Below are 26,871 nucleotides of genomic sequence, written 5' to 3' on the forward strand. Positions count from 1 at the left end.
AAATGTGTTTCATTTAAGGAATCAAATCACCTTTAAGTGAATCCCATCAAATGGGTTATTTTTAATTTACCCTAATTTGTACAGCACTGAGTAGGTTATAATAGTTAAGGGGATGCAAAGCATCAAGCCCTCTGAATAGGGTGTGCTAGTGACTTGTTTCCCACACCATTTATCTTTGAAGATTTAATCCTGGTCTGCAAAATAGGATAATTCAGTGGGCAGTCAATCAAATTCTGACAAATACCATATCCAGGAACTGTATGTGTACAAAATGGTAGCTGAAGAATATTGCACAGAATCAGTGGAATGTGCAATAAATAGGCAAATTGGCATTCTAGAAAGACATAATCATTCACAGTTAAGTCAGTATTGCACATATCTCTGAAAATGTTTCATGAACAAAAGACAAAAGGCTAATTCTAATTTTTGTACTCTCTTGATTTAATTTCTCCATATTGCTTGGGTTTCTAATACCATGATGGGAATGGACCCCATTCCTGAGTAAGGGCATAATTAAAGTTCATGAAGTTAGCATTGTTTTATTCTTTGATGTGAGCCAAAAGTACTTTTTGCAGCACCCGTAATGTGCCCAGAACTGACTCTCTGCAATTCATATGGAGTTACAGGTACTAGTAGCATATCTAAGTATATAGATTTTTATTATTAGACCCATTACTCCTACTACTATTGGGACTGTCTGGATATCTTTCTTCTACGTTGCTTCCACTTCAGCCTGCATATCCTGATATTTTACGACTTTGTATCTCTCTGTATGTAAAACAATATAATCACTAAGTGTAGTAATTTCAGTGATCAGTCTTACTTTTGTCTTTTATTCACAGGCTCATAGGATCATAGAAGGTTACTAGGCTAATGACCCTAGGGCTCTTACAGGCCTAGCCAAGTTTTAGCCTAATTTCCACGTTCAGCACTTATCACCCATGTCCAAGAGGGACATAGATGGAACCCCTGGAGTGAATTTATAGTTACCCATCCAATTGTCCAGATTGCGTTTGATGAGGACCAGTGAGGTGTTCTGCTTGACATGAAGCACGAGTCTGTTCCAAAGGTGTGGTAACCTCTGGGAGACAAATCTCTACCTCTAGCAGGCTCTATTAATGTTACATACTAGGTTAAGGCCATTAGAGTGAGTAACCCATGTACCATTTGACTTACAGATATGCCGCATTTTCAATAAAGCAGGATCAAAGATGGTCTCATATGCAAGGCAAAGATCACCTCTGAATAATCTGTATAAAACAGAGCAAAGTGACAGTGATTTCAGATTATCCTCATAGGACAGATGCTGAATACCTTGAATTTTCCTTGTGAGGAACCTTTGTGGTCTCTCTAATTGCTGCAGGTGCTTGGAAAGGTATATACCAAAAGGGACATCGTACTCAATGTTTGGCCTAAAGAGGGAAGAGTACAGGGAGGTTATAACTTCTTTTTTTCTGGAGGCAGTGCCCTTACTTAAGAGATGACCAATATAGAATGCCCTTCTTACCACTGTGGAGACATGGTGATCAAAGGTAAGGTTGCTGTCAATCTGCATGCCCAGGACTCTCACCACTGAGTGCATACTTAGAGTGTTGTTATTGATGTGTAGTTAGCAGGAACATCACTCTTACTGAAAGGGATTGTGAAGGCTGCCAGCCAAGCTAGATAGAATTTTGTAAATAATTCTATGTCATTTGTAAATATTAATATCATCCACAGGCTTGGTTTACAAATGTAAAGAAAACGATATGTTATGATTAAACTATATGTTGTACTGAGCTTCAGAAATGTAACCAGAGTGCACTCTGTTGGAAGAAAGCTGATAAGTCAAGCACTGTATGACTATTTGATCTCAAGCTCAGAGACAGGATGCCTGGGCCAGGAAATTCTTTCTATTCTCTTGATTTAAGAGATAATTACTAAGGTTTTACATGTATAATGTCTTTTATTGTTGTGGCTTACTAAGAAATGTAAAGTGTGAGTTTCTGTTAGCCTGGAAACCAGAGAAGTATCAAGAATGATGTGATGTGAAATGACTCAGCAGCACTGTGCTATCAAGTTTAAGACTTTCTCAGAGAGAGAGAGAGAGAGAGAGAGAGAGAGATAAGAGCATTTTGGATTTTGTTTGAAGACATCAACTCATCAGCACTCTGCCTTTGGTCTGTAAGTAGCATCTTAGATCTTAGTATTTCTCTTAGAGTTAGATAGAAATTTAGCGAGATTAGTCTAGCTGTTTTCTATATTTATGTCAGACTATTCTACAGTATTATTTTAAAGCATATTCCTATGATTTCTGAACTCTGTAATGTCATTGTCTGAAAGTAATAAGTATTGTCTTTATTATTTATTATTAAATATTTTAAACCTTTCAACTGTGGCTGTTTTGTGTAGAGATAATTTAAGCTCTTAGAGTACATTGCACGTATTTGGTTTTACTGTCCAAGCCATTCCAATAGCTTTAGCCCTGGTTCACACTTACTATTTGAATAACAGTAATATTGCACAATGAAATTGGTCACCCTTTGGGAAGGGCCTTATATTAGCTGATATTAGTGGTTGGTGGCAGTGATTTCTACCTTATAGTCTGGAGAGAAGGGGGCATAGCTGGAGAACCTGTGCCAGCCTTCCCCAAGAGTGTCTGTGTGTTGTATATAATGCCTATCTCAAAGTGTGTGTGTGTGAGTGTGTGTGTCAGCTACTTGGGCAGGGACACGAAGCAGTGACTGGACAGAGGGTGCTGGAGGTTTTGGCTTGACCACTAGGCTGAGATATGTACCCTATAGCTGCACCAGTGGGGAGTCTTATTAGGGATCTGAAGAGAAAGGGAAAAACCAGCCCCAGACTGACTGTGATCTCTGTGTGCTCTTAAGAAAAATTGTACTTTACTGTGTGTGTACTTGTTATCCTTCCCAATGTGCATGCCCCTCACTGATGCTAATGGTGAGGATTGAAGCTCCTTGATTACTAGGCCAATGCATGTGGGGTCACAGGGATGATAATATATATTTTTTTTGTTTTGAATTTAAAGCCATGACTCTGGCACCAGTCATCTGTTTGTGTAAGACCCTCTTGTAGGATGTTGACATCATTTGGAGAGTCTATGACTACTCCCAGATTGCAGTCATTAGCCAACTTTGTCAGCCACAGACCTATACTTTTAGCTTGTACTTTGGAGTAATAGATTCTAAACAGCAGAGGTCCAAGGACTAATCACTGTGGAACACCACTGGTTACAGGCATACCTCTCAACTGTACAGATTTTCACAGAATGTCCAGATTTGTGGCTTATATTTTTGGTCTGTTTTTCATAAAATTGTGGCTTTCTGGCAAATTAGTGGCAAATCATTAAAGGCTGAAGTTAGAAAATGACAGACATTTGAGTTTTAGATTTCATACCCTTCAGAAAATTCATGCTAATGCAAAATCTGTTATTCTGTCAATTGTCTACGTTTGTAAGAGCAATGTTTCAAAATTGTCCCTATTTGTACCACTTTTTCTGTGGCTTTGCCCAGATTTCTTACTCTAAGAGATTGAGAGGTATGGTTACAGGTCTGCTGCTGGAGGTGGATTCCCCTATTTTTGACTATATGGGTTCTATCAGTGAGCCAGTTAGCAACCAATCTAATGATGTATGGGTTGATACCTACCTGGGTGAGTTTGTCAATTATGCCTAAATGGGGGATAGTGTCAAAAGCCTTGGTTAAGTCTAGATAGGCAATATGCACAGATTTCCCCTTAGCAAGGGCCTTGGTGACTGTCTGAAAGAAGTCCCCCAGGTTTAACAGGCATGATCTCCCTTTGACAAATCCAAATTGAGTAGGGTCAAGTGTTTGGAGGTTACCTATATCTTTGTTGATAAGGTCCATGATGATTCTGTCCTTGCCCTTGAAGATAAGGCTAGTCAGGCTACTAGGTCTGTAGTTCCCAGGGTGAGTGGAAGCACCTCCTTTGTACAACAGGATAACGGTGGCCTTTTTCCATTCAGCTAGAGTACTGTATCTAGTTTTCTCATGTTTATTTTTCTGAACAGTGTGTAATGGATGATCCCATGTGATGTACATTTCATCATTCTCTACAATGCTTTATGGTTCATGTTTCCAATGCTTCCCAGCTACTTCTATATTGTTGTGCCTACACAATCCCCAATGCAACAGTCTTGTCACATTATTATGTCTATCCCTGTACATCCCCACTGCTATGAGTGTATCATACATAGCAAGAAGATGTGTGAATATTTCCAATTATTTTTACAGAACTTACATTTGTCTGTTTCTCCCATGTTCAATTGACTTTTTAAACCAATGTATAATTGTCCACTACCCTTGGCTGCTGTTATTAATTCTTTCATCTTTTGGTTTCAACTCACTTCTCCTTAAAAATTACTGTGCCAAATTCTGATCAACATATGGTTGTCAAGGAGATCTCTATACTTGCCATAATATCTATGGCTTTTCCATATTCCTTTCCTTCTAATCTGTTTCTTTTATCCTTTCTTTTGTTTTCTGGCACATTCAGTTATTGTCTGATTTGTGTCTACTTCTGGTTAGATTTCCATTTCTAGTTGACACCAGAACACTTCTGCTAACTTAAGAAGAGATCAAGATCATCATGTTTTAAAACTTTCATTATGTTTGGATCTGATGAGGCAAGCAGATATGTATGGATGCAGTCCCATGACTGCAGATCTATACATGTAATCAGTTTTGAGTAGGCCCATACCTTCTTCAAAGCAATTTCAATAATCAGTCATACTTTGTCTTCTTTTCATTGACTACTATATCTGGCTTTCTTGCATCATTTTTTGAACTGTTGGTAATGAGTGATCACATTCTCTATAATGCTGCATGGTGCATGTTTCCAATGCTTCTTTGCTACTTAAAAATACTGTAATGTCTTCATTGCACCAATCTTGCCACATTATTATGCCTTTCAGTACACAAGCCCTCTGCCACTAATGGATTGCACCCAACAACAAGATGTGCAAATGTTTCCAGTTCTGTTTTACAGAAGTCGCATTTGTCTGTTTTGCCCACATGTTCAATAGACTTTGTAAACCAGCATATATCTAGTCCACTATCCTGGGATGACAATATTAACCTTTCATCTTTTGGTTTAAATTCAGCTCTCCTTAACCATTCCTGCATCAGATCCTGAACAAAATGAGGTTGTTCCAACAGTTTTCTGCTGATGTATCTATATGCTTTTTCCATATTTCTTGCCTTCTTATCTGATCCTTCCCATTATATCATTTCCTTTGTTTTATGGCACATTCAGTTGTTGCCTGATTTTTTTTACCTACTTCTGTTTTGATTTCTGCTCCTGCTTGGCATTGATATACTTCTGCTAAATTAAGCTGGGAAGTCATCTTAGGCTTGTTTTACTCATGTTTTAAAACTTTTACTATGCTTGGATCTGGTGAAGTCAGTAGGTATGTATCCAGGGATCTACTTCTAAACCTCAAAATCCCATATAATCAAACTTCATTTTCACAAGACAAAAATTGTGAAACCTTGAATACACAAACAGCAAATTTTTCCCAGCGTAAGTAAACACTTGCCCAAACGTAAACAAAACACACACTGTTGTTGTTGTTGTTGTGTCTTTTGGCTTTTTCCGGTTAGGGGTCGCCACAGCGGAACTCTGGTCAGCTAATAATTGGCAGTAGATTTTTACATGCCGAGTTGCTGGCCCTGATGCACAACCTTCAATGAAGGTATGCCCATTCACGCATGTCTCCACACAGAAGATGCTCTAGCTGAGAATCAAACAGACAAAACACATTCTAGTAAATAAAATACACCTAGGTGGGAGGGGCTACCCACCCCACTCACACAACTCACACTCCCAGCTATACAAATATACCAAATCCAGAATTGCACTACAGTGGAGAAAAGGGCATGTTGGGAAAGTGTTTACTCACCCTGGATAAAATACACTGTTCGGATATTCAAGGTTTTCCTGATTTTCGTCTTGCGAAAATGAATTTCAATTACATGGGATTTCAACCTTCAGAAGGAGATCCATATAAAGTCAGACATTTGCAGATCCAGACATGTAATCAATTTTGAGGAGGCCCATACCTCTTTCAGAACAAGGTATATACTGACTTTTATATACCATTTGCCAAGTGTGACTTTTTTTTTGTTTGTTTTGTTTTCCGTCCAACTGATCCAATACCTTTTAGGGCCAGTCAGTCACCCCAAAATTGTAAGTTAGAACAGGAAGAGCAATTTGATTTATAGCATGAACTTTGTTCCTAGATGTTGGGGTTGTTTTCAGTATTAATTTTAGTCTTCTAAAACATCCTTTCCTGGGTTTTGTTCGCATTTTTTCATGTTTTATTGTCAGTTCTTTATCAGTTCCCAAATACTCATATGCTTCCTCCTGCTCATGCTCCTTTATATCATATTCCTGTCCCAAACAGATATTTTCTTGGTGCTGCAGCTTTCCTGCTTTAAATATTACTTCTGCACATTTATCTTAGAAAGTTTTGACCACTTGCAGTTGTGCTTTCAGCTCCTCATCTAATGCACAATGCAGTTTTAGATGGTCAACAAAAAGATGAGGGGTGTTTACACTTTCTTGCTGTCTGAGAGCCAAACTGTAATAATTACCTAATCTGTTAAGTAGACAGCTTAATGGGTCAGTGACACAGAGTCACTCTGGAATATCCCCCTTTGAATTTTTATCCCCAAGATAATAATTTGTCCTTTGTCATGGCTTAGCTGCATAGTGGCTTACCATTGTTTCACGGTCACTGTAATGTAATTGATCAATGTAGGGTATATCTCATACAGCTGTAATCACTCCTTTATCCATGAATGTGGGATGCTGTCAAATGCTTTTTTGTAATCTATCCATGCCATGCATAGATTGTTTCCCCTTTTTTACAACTTTCCATTATGACTATTTTTTTAATAAAAAATTATCCTTTGCTCCATATGACTTTCTATTGTTAACATTTTGTTCTATTGCCATGATTAAGTTTTCTTCTGAATGACTATAAACTCTGTCAGCATCAGTTCCAATATATAGTTTATACATCATCGCAAGGCAAGTTACTGGCCTATAGTTTTTAGGGCATCCTGCAGCTTCATTCTTATGGAGGAGTATAATTTTTCCTTTTGTTAACCAGGCTGGTGTCTGTTCTGGGTGTACATGTAAGTAGTTCTTACTCTGGACTAAATCTTTGTGTAACGATGTTAATCATTTTAGCCAGAAGTTTTTACTTAATTTTTTTGGAATGTTACTTCATCCCATTTCATATTCTGTACTTTGAATTTCTTAGTGTTTATGTTACTTCTATCCATTCAGCATCGTTATTATGTTCTACAGGCACATCATAGAGATTCCTTCAAAATGTGTCTATTTCTTCTTTTTGGTGGTGTTTCTATTCCATTTGCTTTGTTATCCAGTTCTCTATAAAACTTTTTTGGATCATCAATGAACTGCTTATTTTGGATTTTTTTTAATATTAATCAGAATATCTTCTAAGCTTTTCTGCCTATGCTTATATCTTTAGTTTATTATTTACAATAGTGTATAATAGAGCCAGGTCTGTTGCTTTTATCACATCTATCTTTGTAAGTATTTTTGTTGATCTATTCCCTTTTCTATGTACTTCTAACAGTAACAATTCTTGTCTCAATTGCTTTATAGTTTTCTCTATTTGATACTTTTATGGTGGCATTTGATTTCTTCCCTTCCTTTCCCTTAATGCCCTGAACGTTTGTGGTAAGATTATCGATTATTAATTTAGCTGCACAGTAATGTATCTTTTTTTACTTCTGTTATATCACTTGAAATTCTGTTAATAGTCTTGATTACTGTGTTCATTTCTTTTTATCAGACATGTAATATTTTGGGTCTTATTGACTTTCTGTAATCTATTTCTTTCATCAATCGATTTCATTGCTATGTCTATCCATTTCTGTTAAATGAAGCACCTATTCCCTTTGATCTTTTTCTTCTAAACTGAGGGCACATTCTTTAGTCTTCATTTCTTGTGTGCATTCTACAAAAAGTTACAAAATATCTTCCTGTGACATATTCTTTTCAACTACATTCTGTGTCATCCATATCTCTCAACCTCTTGCACAAAAATCTGGGCAAAAATAATGGCGGGACAATAGCACAAAAGTAGGGACAAATTTTAAATATTGCTCTTATAGACTAAGAAAGTTGCTAGAATAAAAGGTTTTGTGTTAACATGAATTTTTTGAAGGATATGAAGTCTGAAACTCAAATGTCTGTTATTATTTAGTGACTTCAATCCGCAACAATTTGCCAGAAAAACACAAATTATATAAAGGGCAGACCAGAAATATAAGGTAAAAATGTGAACATTCTCAGAAAATCTGGACAGTTGAGAGCTATGGTGTCATCCACTGTTCTTTCATATGGGAACTCACTAGCCTATCACTCCACAACATTGATTGTGTCAGAGTTGCCACAGCTTCCTGTTCCTTCCCTTCCTGCCCAACTCCAACTGGACTTTTGTACTGGTAGCCTAATGAAGGTTCTAAAGTATTTTCATGTAGTAAATGATCAGATTCTTCCTGTTCCTCTTGTTTCTCCTTAATTTCGTGACTCACCGTTCCATCATGTTGTGACATCACCGGTGTTAAATTTTCTACACTAAATCCATCACTTCGAAGTATCTCTGTACTATAGAACACCATCACTTTTTTAATTTCTCCAAATTTTTTGGGTTTCTAATACCATGATGGAGATGGACCCCATTCCTAAGTCAAAGCATGTTTAAAGTTCATGAAATTAGTATTGCTTCAATCTTTGATGTCAGCCAGAAGTGCTCTTCGCAGCACCTGCAATGTGCCCAGTAATGACTCCTACAATTCAGAAGGAGTTACATGCATAAGTAACATATCTAAATACGATTGTAGATTTCTTTTTTATAAGACTTGTTGCTCCTACTACGTTTGGAATTGTGTGGAAGAAAGATACCCAGTTTCTGCCTGCAAATACTGATATTTTATGACTTTGTGTCTCTCTGTATGCAAGACACTGTAGTCACTGGGTGTAGCGATTTCAATAATTAATGCTACTTTTGTCTGCTTTTCATGGACCACTATGTCTGGTTTTCTCGCATCTATATTTTGAACTGTTGGTAATGGGTGCTCCCATTTGATGTAGGCTTCATCATTTTCTATGATGCTTTGTGGCTCATATTTCCAGTGTTTTTCAGCTACTTCAATATTATAATGTTTGCACAATCCCCAGTGCAACCATCTTTCCACATTTTGCCATTAGTATATCACAACCATCAACAAGGTGTGCAACTGTTTCCAATTCTGTTTTACAAAACCTACATTTGTCTGTTTCTCCCACATGTTCAATGGACTTTGTAAACCAATGTGTATGTAGCCCACTGTCTTGGATCGCCAATATTAACCTTTCATCTTTTTGGTTTGAATTTGCCTGTCCTTAACCATTCTTGCATTTGATCCTGATCAACATGAGGTCCTTCCAGAAGTTTTCTATATTTGCAACAATATTTATGCATTTTCCATATTTCTTGCCTTCTCATCTGATCCTTCACCTTATATTCTTTCTTTTGTTTTTTGGCACATTCAGTTGCTGCCTGAATTTTATCTACTTCTGGTTTGATTTCCATTCCCACTTGATATGCTTCTGCTAGACTAAGAAGGGAAGTCATCTTAGATTTATTCTCCGCATGTTTCAAAACTTTCACTATGTTTGGGCCTTTTGAGGTCAGCAGATATGTATGCAGTTCCACGAGTACAGATCTATACATGTAATCAGTCCTTCAGAACAGAGAATATATAATCTTGGTATGCACTGATTTTTATAAATAATTTGATGGGCATGAAGCATCCTTCTTGCTTTCCTGTCTAATCTATCCAACACTTTTTGGGGCCAGTCAGTCACTCAAAAACTGTAAGGTAGGACAGGAAGAGCAAATTGGTTTATAGCTTGAATTTTGTTCCTAGAAGTCAATGCTATTTTCAGGATTAATTTAAGTCTTCTAAAATATTCTTTAATACATTTTATTTGCATTTGTTGATGTTTTATTGTTGATCCTTCATCAGTTCCCAAATACTTTCTCTTGCTCAAGTTCTTTTATATCACATTCTTGTCCCAAACTGATGTTTGCTTCATCCTGCAGCTTTCCTACTTTAAAGGTTGCTTTTGCACATTTATCAAGACCAAATGACAATTCTTATGTCATCTGAAAAAGTAATGATTACTTGCAGTTGTGCTTTGAGTTCCTTAACTAATGAGCTGTACAGTTTTAAATCATCGACAGAGAAGATGAGAAGTCTTTACACATTGTTGCCTTCTGAGAGCCACATTATAGCCATGAATTCTGAATTCTGATACCTACTCCTGAGATTGGAAAGAGACTTGTCTTCCCCATGTTTTACTGCCTTGAGATGCAGGAATTAGTCATTTGAAAGTATGTACAATTAATCCTACTGTTTAAACTGTAATAAAATCATGTCTTAGTTTGTTTAAGTGAGCGTTCCCTGCAGGACTATCAGCAGCCATAGTCTCTCTTTATAATTACCTCCTGCCTGTTGGAATTAATCCTCCTATATTGTCTCTACACTCACGTTCCCTATTCCCTTCTTAACCTCCCACCTAAATCTCTCCCCCCTGCTTGGAAATTACATAACCATTTTTCTCACCTCTGCCACCCCTAGTCTCTCTAAAGCCCTTTTTGGTATATCCTACTTACCTAATAACCATTTTTAGGCAGTAGATCTACCTATGTCTCCTTCACTTACCTTGCACCTGGATATCAGCCTTTACACCTATTCTGACTCCTTCTTACCTCTGTTATTCCTGAACCTATTTCTTTATCTCTGAATTAGCCCTTAGGCAGCTCTCCTTTCACTCTGCTATCTTAATCTCTCAACTCCTAGGTACCTTACATTAGACTTAACTCCCTTTTCACTGATTGTTCTCCCTCAAAACCTGTCTTTGTGTCTGAACATGCTCCATTTGCCCTGTGGGCTCACTCCGGTGCCCTATCCTACCCCCAAATTCCACCCACCCCCAGAGGTCCTACACTTATACTTCCTAGACCACACCCTCTTACACATCCAACCAATCACCCCAAACAATCTACTCCACTTAGCCACACCCTCCTCATCTAACTCTCTCTCTAGTATCCCTACTTATAGTGCTGTTCTCCCAAACAGCACTACTCCTCCCTCTACCTAAGTCTCTCCCACTCCTACCAGTCCCTCATTATCTTATCCCACTCAACCTCCTTTGTATTTGTATAGTTATATATAGCAATATGCAAACTACAATAAAAGTTATCCTAACCAACTTAATACTCTTAACCATACTTTTACCTGTCCTGACCTCAGCCTATCTCCTAACCTATTTTGAAAAGTCCAATCTCTTCCACCTCAACCTCCCTCCAAAACAACCACTCTTGATATCTCCCACTCACATGCACACATTACCATCATCTCCACTCCCTGCTTTATGTCACCTCAATACCATCGATGCACACACATTAAGTACAACAACCTTATAATAAAAAAATGGAAACTTCTAATTAACTATTCACACAACCCAATACCTAAACCACAAAGCCCTACCTTAAAGGATGGGGACATACATCCTAATCCTGGCCCAATCAATGCATCTATAGTAAATACTCACTGCACAACTACCCCAAACCTGCCAATCTTGACCAAATTCTCCAACTTTCTACTTATAGCACATCTCAGTATCCACAGTATCAATAAAAAAATTGCCCACCTTCATGCTCTCCTTGATATTCAGTCCTTCGACATTTTCTGCCTTACAGAAACATGGTTAAAACCTGGAACTAAGGATAATGAAATTATACCCCTGGCTATAACATATTGAGAGAAGACGGATTAAAATGTAAGGGTGGGGGGGTAGCACTCCTTTATAAAAATGGCCTACAGATCTCCTCTATAAATGAAAACCCACCTTTGGACTGTAAGGCTGAAGTCCTCATCTCCAAACTTCAAATCAACCCTAACAAATCCCTCTATGTGATCTGTATCTACCTACCCCCCCCCCCCGGTAATAACAACATTATAATAGAAGATATTCTTAGCTGGGTGTCCTCAACTTACCCACAAGAAACAATAATACTAGGTGACTTTAACACTGACTGGAAAACCTTCAACACTAATAACCCTTCCTCACATATTAATCTTCATGGCTTTATTCAAACTATCACCTTGACTACCAGAATCAATAAACCAACCAAAAAAGAGAGCACCTTAGACTGGATATTTATAAATAAACACCCATATACTTATAATGTAGGAACCTTACCAGATGATCTAAGTGATCATACTCTAACTTGTATAATAAGACAAAGGAATGACATCTCTAACAACCCTACCTACAGGATTTCATGAACAAAGAAACACTTTAACCCTGTACTATTCCAAAACGAACTCAATGCATGCGACTGGAAACCTCTAAAAATACTCCCACTAGATGAGGCTGTCAAATATTTTAACTCTAAATTTCTTGCAATCCTAGATGTGCAAGCACCTAAACCATGATGTGTATGCACCTAAACCATGATGTCCATGCACCTAAACCATGATGTGCATGCACCTAAACGATGACGTGCATGCACCTAAACCATGATGTGCATGCACCTAAACGATGATGTGCATGCACCTAAACCATGATGTGCATGCACCTAAACCATGATGTGCATGCACCTAAACGATGACGTGCATGCACCTAAACCATGATGTGCATGCACCTAAACGATGATGTGCATGCACCTAAACCATGATGTGCATGCACCTAAATGATGATGTGCATGCACATAAACCATGATGTGCATGCACCTAAACGATCTATTAGAATAAAATCCAAACCAGCCCCCTGGCTAACAAAAGAGACTAGACAAAAAATTCTACTTAGAAACAAAGCTTGGGCTAATTGGAGAACTAACAGGACTTCTCCTGAACAACAAACCTTTAGACAGCTAAGAAACATAGCTTAAAAAGCTATACTCTCTGACAAAAAAACTACTATTGTAAGCTACAACAAACACACAAAAAGAATCCACAGAAATTTTGGACTAACATAAACAGACTCCTTCACCCTGGCCACTCTAGCACACCATCCCCTCATGATGATCATAATAGCCCACAACAAACAGCCAACAACTTCAACACCTACTTCACAGAGACCATACAATCCCTAGCTAGCCAGCTTTCCACTGATAACACAAGGCTCCCTTCCTCTTTAGCTGGATCTCTACCAACATTTAGATTTCAACCTATCTCAACCACTCTCATCTACAAAATCTTACTAAAACTTAAACCTTGCACTCCTTCAGCCGACCAGTTACCTTCTGAATATTTACAAATAGCAGCCAAAGTTATAGACTTTCCCATATCCATCCTACTTAACAGAACCATTAATGAAGGAATCATTCCAGACATATGGAAAATCTCCCACATCATTCCCCTACATAAAGGTGGTAAATCCAATGACTACTCTAATTACAGACCAATAGCTCTACTATCACCTTTAGCAAAAGTCATGGAAAAATGCATTCACCACCAGCTATTAGACCACCTAACTAAACACGACATACTGGCTAAGTGCCAGCATGGCTTTAGGCCATTTCATAGCACTACCATCGCTCTACTATCTTTCAGTGACTCCATTTATAAGAACCGTAATACCAACATTCTCTCTTCTGCACTCTTCATTGACCTTTCAAAGGCTTTTGATATAGCTACTCATCCCCTGGTTATAAATACTCTTGAACTTCTTGTTCTAGATACCCCAGCTATACAATGGTTCAAGTCTTACCTTAACAATAGGCAACAGGCAGTTTTCTGGGAAAATAAACTTTCATCCCACATGCCAGTCACCCTTGGAGTCCCTCAGGGCTCCATTTTAGGACCTCTTCTTTTTTCACTATTCATCAATGACCTTCATGTAGCAGTCCCTGAAGCCACCTGCATTCAATATGCCAATGATTCCACACTTATATGTTCTACCAACTCCACTTCTGAACGACACTCTCTAACTCAAAAAGTATTCAACTCAGTAGAAGATTGGTTCCTGAAATGCTGCCTCCTTTTGAACACCAAAAAAGCCAAGCTCCTACTCTTTACTCCTACCAATAGGTCCTCTCCTATAGACTTCTCTATTAAATCTAACAATGGTACCCTCATCTTTCCCAATCCTACCACCAAACTATTAGGAATCACAATTGACAACAACCTTAACTTCGATAACCATATAAATAACACCATTCAAACAGTGAACAGAAAAATGGGCTCCTTATATAGAATCAAACCCTTCTTAACTCCTATAGCTAGAACCACCATTGCCCACTCTCACTTAATCTCAACTCTTTTCTATGCTTCTCCTATTTATACTAATCTAAAGAAAAATAATCTTCTCAAACTATCAAACTCTTATAATAATATTGCCAGATTTGCCACTGGCAATGCATTTCGAACACACCACTGTCTGAATCTAAAGCAGCTAGACTGGCTTGAACTCCCCAACATGCTAACTTTTTCCCAACTAACCATTGCTCATAAAATCTTTTACCAACCAAATAATACTCCAATACTTGCTAACCTCATTACCCCTTATAATAATCTTAATTCCCTATGCTCTTCGAGTAAACTACGTGCTAGCATAAGTAAGTCCAATAACTTGTCAGGCGACAGCCTTTTCTCCAATACTGCTGGGAAACACTGGAACCTTCTACCTATTGATCTCACTCTACTACCTTCACTGTCACTCTTTAAGCAAAAACTCAAAAGTCACCTAAAAACACACTGGCTATGTCCCTGCACTAACCCGGATTAATCTACTACCTTTCCTATTTTTATCTTCATACTGCCGCTGGATATACAATCATACTCTACATACCCCTCTGTATGCTAAAAACTGGTCATTGTAAAACTTATATAACCACAAGTATTTATGTTAACTAGCAATGAACTCTAATGTATCTCTCTTGTCAAACAATCAAATGACTGTTAAATTACTTTATACTTAGTATTGTACTTTTTAAACTCCTTCTTTTTATTCTAAATACCTCTTACTTTATTTGTTATACAATTGTATATTATATTTTGTGCTATGTTGGAGCTTTTCTCCCCGGGCTGAAAATGGAAATATATCCAGTTGGACTAGTCCGGTCAACAAATGTAAAATAAAATAAATGGCCTAATCTGTTAAGCAGACAGCTTAATGGGTTAAGGGCAAGACAAAAGAGCAACGATGACAGATAGTCACCCTGGAATATCCCCCTTTGGATTTCTATCCCTGGAATAATAATTTGTCCTTTATCATGGCTTAACTGCAAAGTGGTCTGCCACTGTTTCATGGTCGCTGTGATGTAATTTGTTAGTATAGGATGCATCTTATACATTTTTAAGCACTCTTCTATCCATGAATGTGGAATACTATCAAATGCTTTTTTATAGTCAGTCCATGCCATACTTAGATTCTTCCCCTTTTTACAGTTCCTCACTATGACTTAATTTAACAACAAATGATCCTTTGTTCCATATGACTTTCTTTTATTGCCCTTTTGTTCTAGTGCCATAATTGAGTTTTCTTCTAAATGAATATAAACTCTATCGGCATCAATTCCAGTGTATAGTTTATACGTTGTTGAAAGGCAAGTTATTGGTCTATAATTTTTAGTGTAGCTTGGAGGTTCACTCTTAAGTAGGAGCATTGTTTTTCCTGTTGTTTGCCAGGTTGCTGTCTGTTCCGGGTGTGAATATAAATAGTTCTTACTCGTGGCTAAATCTTCATGCAAAGATGCTAATACTTTTAACCAGAAGTTACATAGTACAACTGGGCCTGGGGATTTGCTATTAGAGGCTTTTCTTAACTTTGTTTCAATCCATCTGGCTGTTACTTCATCCCATTTCATATCCTGTATTGTTAAACTTCTTATCCTTTCTTTTCCTTCTTCTATCCGTTTAGCATCTTTGTTATGTTCCACAGGATCTTCATAAACACTTCTCCAAAATGTATCTATTTCTTCTTTTTTTGGTGATCTTTCAATTCCTTTTACCTTGTTTCCCAATTCTCTATAAATCTTTTTGGGTCATCAATAAATTGCTTATTTTGTACTTTTCTATTATATTTATCTGTGTATCTTCTGAGTTTTTCTGCCTGTGCTGAAATTTTTAGTTTATTATTTGCATTAGTGCATGTTAAATACTGATCTATTATAATACTGCATATTGCTTTTATCATGGTTATCCTTCTGAATATTTTTGTTGATCTGTTCCTGCTTCTATGCTCTGCACCCTCCAGTATAGCTACAGAGATGAAATTTAAGCCTTCCCAATAATGCAACTTTACCCACCCACAGCACAGTATTCCAATGACTTCACAGGCATGTGATATGAGCAGTGACCATAGGAGTGCTGCACAAAGTGATCTGTCTGCACAGCAGTAGTAGTACACAAAGTGATATTTCTGCACAGGATTAGTGCACAAAGTAAGCAGCCAGCAGAGTGGTAGTACACTATATAACAGCCTGTACAGTAGTAATACAAAAAGTAATCAGTCTGCACAGCGGTCGTACACAAAGTGATCTGTCTGCACAGCAGTTGTACACAAAGTGATTTGTCTGCATAGCAGTTATAGTACACAAAGAGATCTGTCTGCACAGCAGTAGTATACAAAGTGAATGTCAGCACACCAATAGTAGTACACAAAGTGATCTGTCTGCACAGCAGTAGTACACAAATTAAGCAGTCAGCAGGGAGGTAATACATAATATAACAGTCTGCACATTAGTAATACAAAAAGTCATCAAAGTGATCTGTCTGCATGGCAGTAGTTCACAAAGAGATCTGTCAACACAGCAGTAATACACAAAGTGATTTGTCTGCACGGCAGTAGTACACAAAGTAAGCAGTCAGCAGAGAGGTAATACACAATATAACAGTCTGCACATTAGTAATACATAAAGTAATCAGTCAGCACAAAGGTAGTATACAAAGTGATCTGTCTGCATGGCAGTAGTACACAAAGAGATCTGTCAACACAGCAGTAGTAAACAAAGTGATCTGTCTGCACAGCAGTAGAACACAAAGAGACCTGTCTACACATCAGTATACAAAGTTAATGGTCAATACAACAGTAGTATAGAAAGACTATACACATTCCTTCATACTACACTCCCCATGGGAACAAGACATGACAAGGTCTCTGATAGTGTTCAACATATTTGGGGGTTCAGGCCATATTGGAGTGTGAGGTGGATATCCTTTTGTCCTCGTTAACAGAAAGCAACACCCTCCATCCATGCAATATGAATACTCTGTGTAATAAAAGCAGTACAAATGACATCTCCCCAGATTTCAAAACTAAGCTCTGCAGACAGAGAAACAATAATATATGCTGTCATTCAGCCTGTGGAACAACATACATTTAGATATACATTTTTTTGAAAAATTCTTCAAGGAAGTAAACAATTCAGATATTGGGAGAAGACACTTTCTCAGTTCAGGTTAATGCTTTCTGACACAAGCATGCATTTTCCAAAAAAAGGCTCATTAGCTAGAGAAAGCACATTATGTACTTCCAACTTCCCATCCTCAACAAACTTACAAACTCATACAACAACATTGCCAGATTTGCCACAAGTTCCCCATTTAGAACCCACCATTGTCATAATCTAAAACAACTGGGTTGGCTGGAATTCCATGATCAACTTCTTTTTTACCAGCTTACTATCACACAAAAGATCCTCCATCATCCTAGTAACACACCTATACTTACTAGCCCGGTTACCCCTTACATAAATCTATCTACCCTACGCTAAGCAAAGAAATTGCAAGTATCTATACACAAGTCCCACAATAAAGCTGGGGACTCTCTGTTTTCCAACTCTGTGGGGAAAACCTGGAACCTTCTCCCAAAAGAACTCTGATCTCTGTCCTCTACACCACTCTTCAAGAAGCAACACAAAGAATACTTTAAAAATAACTGGCTATGTCCATGCACTAACCCAGATTAATCACTTCATCCTTCATACTTTGTCTAGCTTATCTCACTACTGCGTTTGCTATGCTTCCTACTAACCTCTGAACGAATGTATTTTGCTGTCAGGTAACAAAATTATGTACTACATAGAGTATCTTAGAAGGTACTATAGTAGTTTATCCTTTTCTAGCATACTCTCTATTGAATAGTATGTATTTGTCTATACCTCTTGTTTATATTATTTCTCCATTTGTCTTGTAAACCTTTGTTTGATTTATTGATGTTTACTGTCATCTAAATAACGTGTATTGCCTTGCCTTAAATACATATTGCATCTATATGTCTAGTAACTGTTAGTGGAGCTTTTCTCCCCGGGCCTCTACTGAAAATGGACATGTATCCAGTTGGACTAGCCCCGGTCAACAAATGTAAAATAAAATAAAAATAAAATAAATAAAACTTTCAACAGATGTTATCATATGGGCAATTCACTTTTTTAACAAAGGAGAATGACTTCTCAAAAACAGGGTAGTAATTCCGCACACTTTTCCAGTTTTTGTAGACTTTTTCTGTCCCTTGCCTTCTGGAATCTGCCATCTTTGGCAGCACTGATCGTTTTGAAGAAAGCATTTTACATCAAAAATACAGAAAATAAATAATATAGTGCTTAAAAAATAAAGTAAGTAAAACACAACAATTTTACATAGAGCTCATTCTCTCTCTCTCATACACACATACACAGTCTGTTCTGCTTTCACACACACATACATATACACACACAGTCTCCTCTTTGTTTATACACACATTCACTCACACAACATTGGTCACACTCTTTCTCAATCTCTCACACACACTCTGTCTCTGCTGCTTTCATACAGGCATTTAGTCACACAACATCGCTCTTACTCTCCCTCTTACACAAAAAGTCTCCTCTGCTTTCATACACGCATTCACACACACAAGATCACTCTTACACTCTCTCGATGTCTCACACACACACACAGTCTCCTCTGCACTCATACATGCATTCAGTGACAATCACTCTCAGTTTCTCTCTGACTCTCTCGATCAATCTCACCTATACACACACACACACACACACACACACACACACACACACACACACACACACACACACACACACACACACACACACACACACACACACACACACACACACACACACACACACACACACACACACACACACACACACACACACACAGTCTGTCTCTTTCTCTCTTTCTTTTTTTTTTTTTGTTACATTTTACACTCGCTAAACAGCAGAACTGCTGCTTGACAAGCATGAAATAATGGCCGTAATTTTTTTCAGTCCGAGCTCCATGGCAGCTTGATATGCTGCCGTGAAGTGGCGGACTCGTTTTTCACCAGGCATTACTTGTATATTAATACCCTGCTGGAGAACGTTCAGTACAGTTTGCCCATTTTCTAATGTGACGTTAACTTGGGCATTTCTATACCAAACTAACTAGCATTATTCTCAGAGCTGCACATTCTTGGATTCTGTTGAAGGAATCTGATTAAGTCATTCATGCCTTTTTGTATAATTCCATTGCTGCAGCAAGGTCATTTACCACCCTGGGCAGTCCTCAAATTGGTGCCCCCACCTCCACAGTTGGTGATCAAAAAGATGTTATAAAAAACAGCAACTTGCTACAGTAACTAAAAGGCACTCACAGGAAAAGCCATTTCAACAGCCTGGAGATACCAACCATGACTGCTTAAATGACTGACGGTACTGTACTTGCACTCAAATGGCAACTCAGTCACATTGCCAATCATGCCCCTAACAGCATGCACCTAAGATAACCACTGCATTGCTCCGTCCTATCTTCAGTACTATGTATTTCAATTTAACACTGCAGCTCCTTATGACATCCTGACATTTTTGAGGACTGGCTTCCTTAGTTAAGTTATTTACCAGGATCTGTACTGAAATATCATCACTCGTAATGATGAGCGTCGACATTCTGAAAACAAAACACAGGAAATGCAGGAGAATAGTGAATATCAAACATCGCTCATCTCCTTTTGTTTTATTTAAGGAGGAAAGCCCCCTCACCCCTGATGTGTGTGATGAGGTCAAGCCCTCCCCACACACTCCTGAACTCATATATACTAATTTCAACATTCCCATGCCTCTGAGAAAAATGGCCTTTTCAGGCTTAGTTTTTTCAGTCATTCAGTCTCTGCATTACAGGAGTAACTAAAGTGGGTCCTGACATTTGACACAGTTATTGGCTTACCAATTACATGTAGGCAATATACCAGTCAAGGTGCAAGCAGTACAATGACACTATGATTGTTAACCTAGGATACCTTGCTGTGGAGATATTAATCCCTGTTTGACACTTTATTAATATCTGCATTCAGATTTTCATAACTGAGACTGCTACTTGTTATTGAGGAGCATGGTGTGGAATGTTACGGAGGGAGGCAGAAAAATGCATTGTCACTATCCATCCTATAATACACTATACTAGAGGTATTGCTAGTTGTTTACTATGAAAATAATGGATTATGTCCACATGTACATTAATATTTCCAAAATCCAATGGCTCACAAATTATTGCATGACATCAGTTGAAACATAAATAATCTGGAAGAAAGATGTCATTGATATTTGAAGTGTAAGTTGTATATCTTGACTGATATTCAATGTTGTGCAAGCTAATTATACAATGATACTGTTTTTTCATATTTCTATAAATATCTTATTAAGCAATTACTAGGGAATTTCTTGCTGTCATCTGAAGCTTCAAGTTAGGCTGAACAAAAATGCTTTGACTTTACATGTCTAGGTTTCACAGTTGCAAATATATGAAATGCTTTTTGTGTAGTTTTATTGAAAAAACAATTCTGGGTTTGTTTTATTAGAATATGTTATAGTATTGATTTAAAAACTGTGAATAAACTAATAATTATTATTGTAAAGACTTATTTTATCAATAACATTGCTGTTTATACCTTTGCAATTATCATTTACTGTTCATAAAATATTAACATCTGTTTAGTTTATAGTTTAACTTTAATTTTTCAGAAAAAAAATGTTTTGAAATTTAATGATGCTTGTAGACTACTTCTTCTGGCTTTTCCCAGTTAGGGGTCACCACAGCGGATCACCTGTCTGCTCATGATTGGCAGTGGAGTTTTACGGTGTTGAGTTGCCAGCCCAGTACCCAACCGTCCACAGAAGACATACACATGCATGCACTCATGCCTAGGGCCAATTTAGAGTGTCCAATCCACCTAAAACATGCCTTTGGGATGTGGGAGGAAACCGGAGCACCCGGAGGAAACCCACATGAGAACAGGGAGGACATGCATACTCCGTATAGAAGGCACCCCAGCACAGATCGAACTGGAGAACCTCTTGCTGTGAAGTGGCAATGCTAACCATTGCACCACCGTGGCTGCCCTGATATTTGCAGACTACTAGGGGTATAAAAGTTCTCATTAAAGTATCTCGTATCACTATAAACACAGAAGAGCTTACATCAGCAGCAAATATGTCATGTGCATGTAAAAAAATGCATTCCACACTGAAATATTTAGGAAGCAACTTGGGTATATCATTTGTGATGCAGTTGCTAACCCAATTTTTATTTAAGGTTTTTTCTTTTACCTTATGTTCTTAAACACAAGTAGTAGAATTTATATACACCTTTTTTATGTGATTAGTCTGTACTAATCTGTTATTGCTTACCGTTCTATATGTTTTGTTTGTGAAATATGTTATATTTCCCCCAGGTTGAGTCTGAAACTGGTCAATATCGATCAGTGCAATACTGTTGCAGAAAAGAGAAAATCCCAGGATGCAAAAAACTCCTTTACCAGTTTCAGTAAGAAGCTGAGATCCCTCATAAAATCTGCCAAAGCTAGTTACGAAAATAAAATTGCCAAAGATTCCAAAGACAACCACAAGGCATTCTATAGTTATGTCAAGAATCTAAATGGCAATGTTCAGATCTGCTCTGAGCTACAACAGAATGGCATTAAATATACTGATCCCGAGGATATCGCCAATATCCTGGCAGATAGGTTTAGTGCCAACTCCACCCTCCTCTCACCCACTAAAGGGCCCATTTAAATACCAAAAGATTGCCAAATTCCGGTAATCATGGCCACACAGGTAGAAACCGCACTCTCCAAAGTTAAAGATACAGCATCCATGGGACCGGATGACATCCCAGGCTGTGTACTACACAAACTACAAAATGAACTGGCACCTCACCTAAGTGTCATGTTTAATCACAGCCTCACATCAGGCTTCATGCTCACTGAGTGGTGCACAGCTACAGTTATCCCACTCCACAAGGGGGGGGGGGGTTCCACCTTGGATCCCAGGAACTACCGTCCTATCATTCTGATGAGCCTGATCTGCAAGGGCATGGAATGCTTTATCATGGAACTTATACACAAAGACATTGGCAACCTTCAAACACTGGACCCCAACCAGTTTGGGTTTGTGAAGGCCCGATCCTGTCTCCTGAACCTGATTGACTTCTTTGAATCAGTCTCCAGAGCTGTGGAAGAGGATAAGGCGGTCCACACAACCTATCTGGACCTTGTCAAGGCCTTCAACCCCATCCCCCACTCTGGAATCATAGATAAACTTACTAAGGTGGGTATAAATCCCTATGTCACTCAATGGGTTGCCAACTGGCTTACTGACAGAACCCAGACCATAAAACTAGCCAACTCCAAATCCAGCTCCAGACAAGTGACAGGTGGAGTACCTCAGGGTTCAGTCCTGGGATCGCTCTTGTTTGGCATCTACTTTTCTTATTGAAGCCCCAAATGATGTGGATATTCTACAAAAGGACCTTACAGAAACAGATGCTTGGTGCCAGAGCCATGGGCTCAGGCTTAATGCCAAGAAATGTACAGTTATCCCCTTTGGTAAAAAACATGTATCCATGAATTACCACATAGGTGGCTGTACACTAAACACTGAAAGTGTGATGAGAGACTTAGGGACACAGGTGGACAGTGGTCTCACCTTCGATAACCACATCACCACAACAGTCAGGATATCCTTCTATGTGGCACACCTCATCACTAAGGGCTTTTCATCCAGAAAAAAGGAGGTCATTGTCCCACTGTACTCATCCCTCATTAGACCCATTATAAAGTACAATGCCCCATTTGGTATGTACCTCACAAGACATCTGCAACAGCTGGAAAGGCCTCAGAAATACCTCACTAAAAGAATAATAGGCCTAAAGCAGTTGCTCTATGCTGACCGTCTAAAAAAACTCCAGCTATACTCTGTGGCATATTGTCTCCTCAGAGGCAATGTCTGCTTAACATACAAGGTCATGTTAAACCCTGAGCTGTTGGACATGCTACACTTAAAGAAATCCCAATCCCTCAGAGCCACACACTCCAGGGATCTAAACCTTGTCATCACAATGAACAAAACATGCTGGAGGGATAGTTTCCTGACCCAGACACTCCCCGTACTTTGGAATAGACTGCCCATACATGTCAAACAGAGTGCCTCCTTGGCCCTCTTCAAAAAGAACCTTGATGATTGGATGTGAGATAGGAAATTCACCCTGGGGATCATGTCAGTTACCCTGCTAGACAGGTCCAGGGAAGTAAATATTGTGGGAAGATATATCCAGGGAATTATTATGGCTAGGCTTGTATAGGCCCTAGGGCCGATATCCTAGTACCAATCTATGAACCTATGAACTCCTGGTAAGTACATATAAATAAACTAAATAGTCTGTTGATGGCTAAAAAGAAACTATGCCCTGACTTCCTTAAATAGTTTATTAGTGCATAATTTAGGCACTGCATAAAAATCGGTTCAGCTTATACAGTGTGCCTGTCCTGCAAACCTTCCTTAATGATTACATTCCTTATTCTAGCTTCACAATTATATGGTACAGCTCCATTTAATAACATATTTATTGGTTAGCAAGCTCTTTCATGCACATATTTTTCCATATGTGAAAGTTTTTGCTTCAAGTATATTGGATAAATAAACCCTAGAATTAATAAATATATAGCTCAAAACAAGCTTACAAATGGAGTATAACAATGCTATTACAAGATACTTTTTGGTGAATGAAAATTATATTAATGCACAGCAGTTTTAAACCACTAAGTATGTTTTCCTGAAGAACAAAGTAATATCTTATTCTGACTACTAGTCATTTTAATTTATTTTAAAACATCTTGCTCCCTACAAGTAGTGTGTGCATTTCATTTATACTTATGACAAGCTGATAAAATTATCCTTGTCAGTTTTTTTAATATGAGATCTTTGTATTTTGTATTGTTTAGGAGACAACTGGATTGTAACTGCTGCTCACTGTTTACATAATTCACTTGAAGAAGACCGTGCAAACCTGCTCAGTTCCGATATTGTTGATTCATCTTCATTCAAAATTATTTTAGGTAACTTATTTAAACAATAATAATAAAGATATTTAGCTCCTATTTCTGAACTGGATGCTTAAGTATGTTATTCCTAGCATAATTTTGTGGCAATTGCTCTCAAAACCTGTACAAACAACTAATAAATTCTTACCTAAGCAGCAAGGTCATAATATACTTGTAAAAGTGTTCTATAGCAGTGTAATAACTATAAAACTGCCATCACATTAAATATGTAAATCTTATTGTTTTGTGCAAGGTCCTTTTCATGATAAAACTAGTCTTAATAATGGGAAGACATCTTATTATATACATTATCTACTGACATCTCCAGTAGAGAAAATTATATATGTATTTTATTGTATGTGCATTTATTAACCAGGTAAGTGAGCTGATCAAAAGATCCTATTCAACCGTAAACAGGACTACTTAGTAGATAGATTTAAGTAAGCAATCATGTAAAGAATATACCATATAGACAGTAAGCATTATAGTCCAATGAAGGATAAACAATTAAGCATAAAATATAGAGGATTATGATCAGCTCGCTGATTGTAACCCACTTATTATATGTACATGGATAACAAGAATTTCACCTCAATGGGAAGCTCAAGAGGTAAATTTCTTAGCGTCCATGTCACGAATACATAATACAAGGTTATGATTGGTGAGACAATCATAATTCTTTGCAGTGTATAGAGCTTTATCAGCTATGTGTACTTCTAGTCAGGGCGAAATCACAAAGTGTTTTGCTGGCTTTCAAAGCCATAAAACACTTAATGGGCATTGCCAGAAAGGCAGTGTAATGCTGTTCTTCATGTTTACACCTACCATTCATGCCTCTCGACTGTCCATATTTTAGCAGTACATCCAGATTATTGCTTCATATTTTTGGTTTGTTTGTTATAAAATCTGTGTTTTTTGGCTGACTGAAGTCACTAAAGAATGACACGCATCAGAGTTTCTGCATCCGTATCCTTCAGAATACACCTGCAAACACAAATATTGTTATTCTACCAACTTTCTAAATTCATTAGATGAACTTAAGGACATTACCAGAATGGACAGCAGGCAGAAATTATTTTTTGTTCTGCTGCTGTCAGCACAGGCAGATTTTACTACCTAGCATGGGACATGACCTTAACAACTTTAGTGGGAGGTGCTTAACACTACTCAGGTGCTTAAGTGGTTTATTTTTTTTCTGAATATCGGAGCATAATCAGCACACTACAATGCAGGTAGTTACTGCAGTATCTGATTATGACAGTAAACTTTCATCAGAATGATGACAATATAACTTCGCTCCATGGTACAGAAAGGTTGAAACCTGACTGCAATCCAAGCAACCAGGGTTTGATTATCAGCCCTGATATTGGAGCCATCAGGAGGGGGTAAAGGGGTATGGCCTGTTTGCCAACTCCAGTAAATATAGAGGGATGTGTACACTTGGGCGGGCACTATGTGGTAAAATGTCTCCTGATGGAGACTGGGGAAACTGCCACTTGTACTTCAGGAGGAGAGGCAAGGCTGCCTGAGAGGGCACTCACTTTGCAGAAATGAGGGGATGTTCGTTGCTACAGCTCATTGCATGTACCCTCCCTGGATCTTCATCAGGTGCATATAAGGAGATATGGTCAGATGAAAAAAAATCTTGAGCCACTTTTAATAGCAGTCTAAATAATTACCCCTCCCTCTCAACCCATTCCCCTTTGACTGGGAACAAATAGGCCAGTTGGCAAAGAGGGAAGATGATGATCAACAGACAGTGAAGGCAAAAGAATGATTATAATACAGAAATAATTATTTAATAAACAGCAATCATTTGTTTGACTGAAAGAGTACCTTATCCATGTTAATTGAAGCCAAGTGTATTTATTTGTGTCTTTCTGATGTTCTTTTCAGGTGAACTCTGAACTGGTTGTAATAGTTAAACTTTATAATGTGTTGAGGACAGATTTTTAGCTTGCAGATATAAAGATATAATCTTTGGAAATTAAATGATGCACTGTGTAGTAAAACTGTGCCTTCTCCCTGTCATTGAGAGCAGGATGTTGTTTTTGTTTTTAGCTTGTTACCTAAAGGTGGGCAGTAGCAATCATGCAGCAATTTAAAGATTTAAGACCTTAATATGAAAGTGACCAGGCTGCTACTGCCAACTGTCTTTATCAAGCGTAAGATATTGAATCAACACTAACTCCATAACAGTAAGTAGAAATCTGTTTATTAACTGAGGAATGAAAATGTTGTCAAACATGCACTTGAAAAAGATAGCTAAAAATTTCAAACTGTGCAACCCACAACATATACAGGGAGGCATGCGATGTGTTGCAAGTGCTTATATCCCACTGCCTCAAACTGGGACTCAAGCAACTTGTAGCCTGGGTAGGCACATAGCTGGGACTCAAGCATCTTGTAGCCTGGGTAAGTAAAAAGCTGGGACTCAAGCATCTTCTAGCTTGGGTAGGTTCA

At 38.1% G+C, this 26,871-nt stretch overlaps 1 protein-coding gene across 1 annotated transcript in view; it reads left to right on the forward strand.

Annotated features, from left to right (window-relative positions):
- MASP1 (MBL associated serine protease 1) overlaps positions 1-26,871 on the forward strand; it is a 1,330,562-nt gene that overhangs the window by 1,184,111 nt on the left and 119,580 nt on the right. Inside the window, exon 12 of the mRNA XM_044070395.1 lies at positions 24,310-24,423. Within this exon, the coding sequence (XP_043926330.1) occupies positions 24,310-24,423 (114 nt within the window). The remainder of the gene's footprint in view (positions 1-24,309; positions 24,424-26,871) is intronic.

The sequence above is a fragment of the Protopterus annectens genome, chromosome 4.part1 (genome assembly GCF_019279795.1).
Source record: "Protopterus annectens isolate FY-2018-M chromosome 4.part1, PAN1.0, whole genome shotgun sequence".
NCBI lineage: Eukaryota > Metazoa > Chordata > Ceratodontiformes > Protopteridae > Protopterus > Protopterus annectens.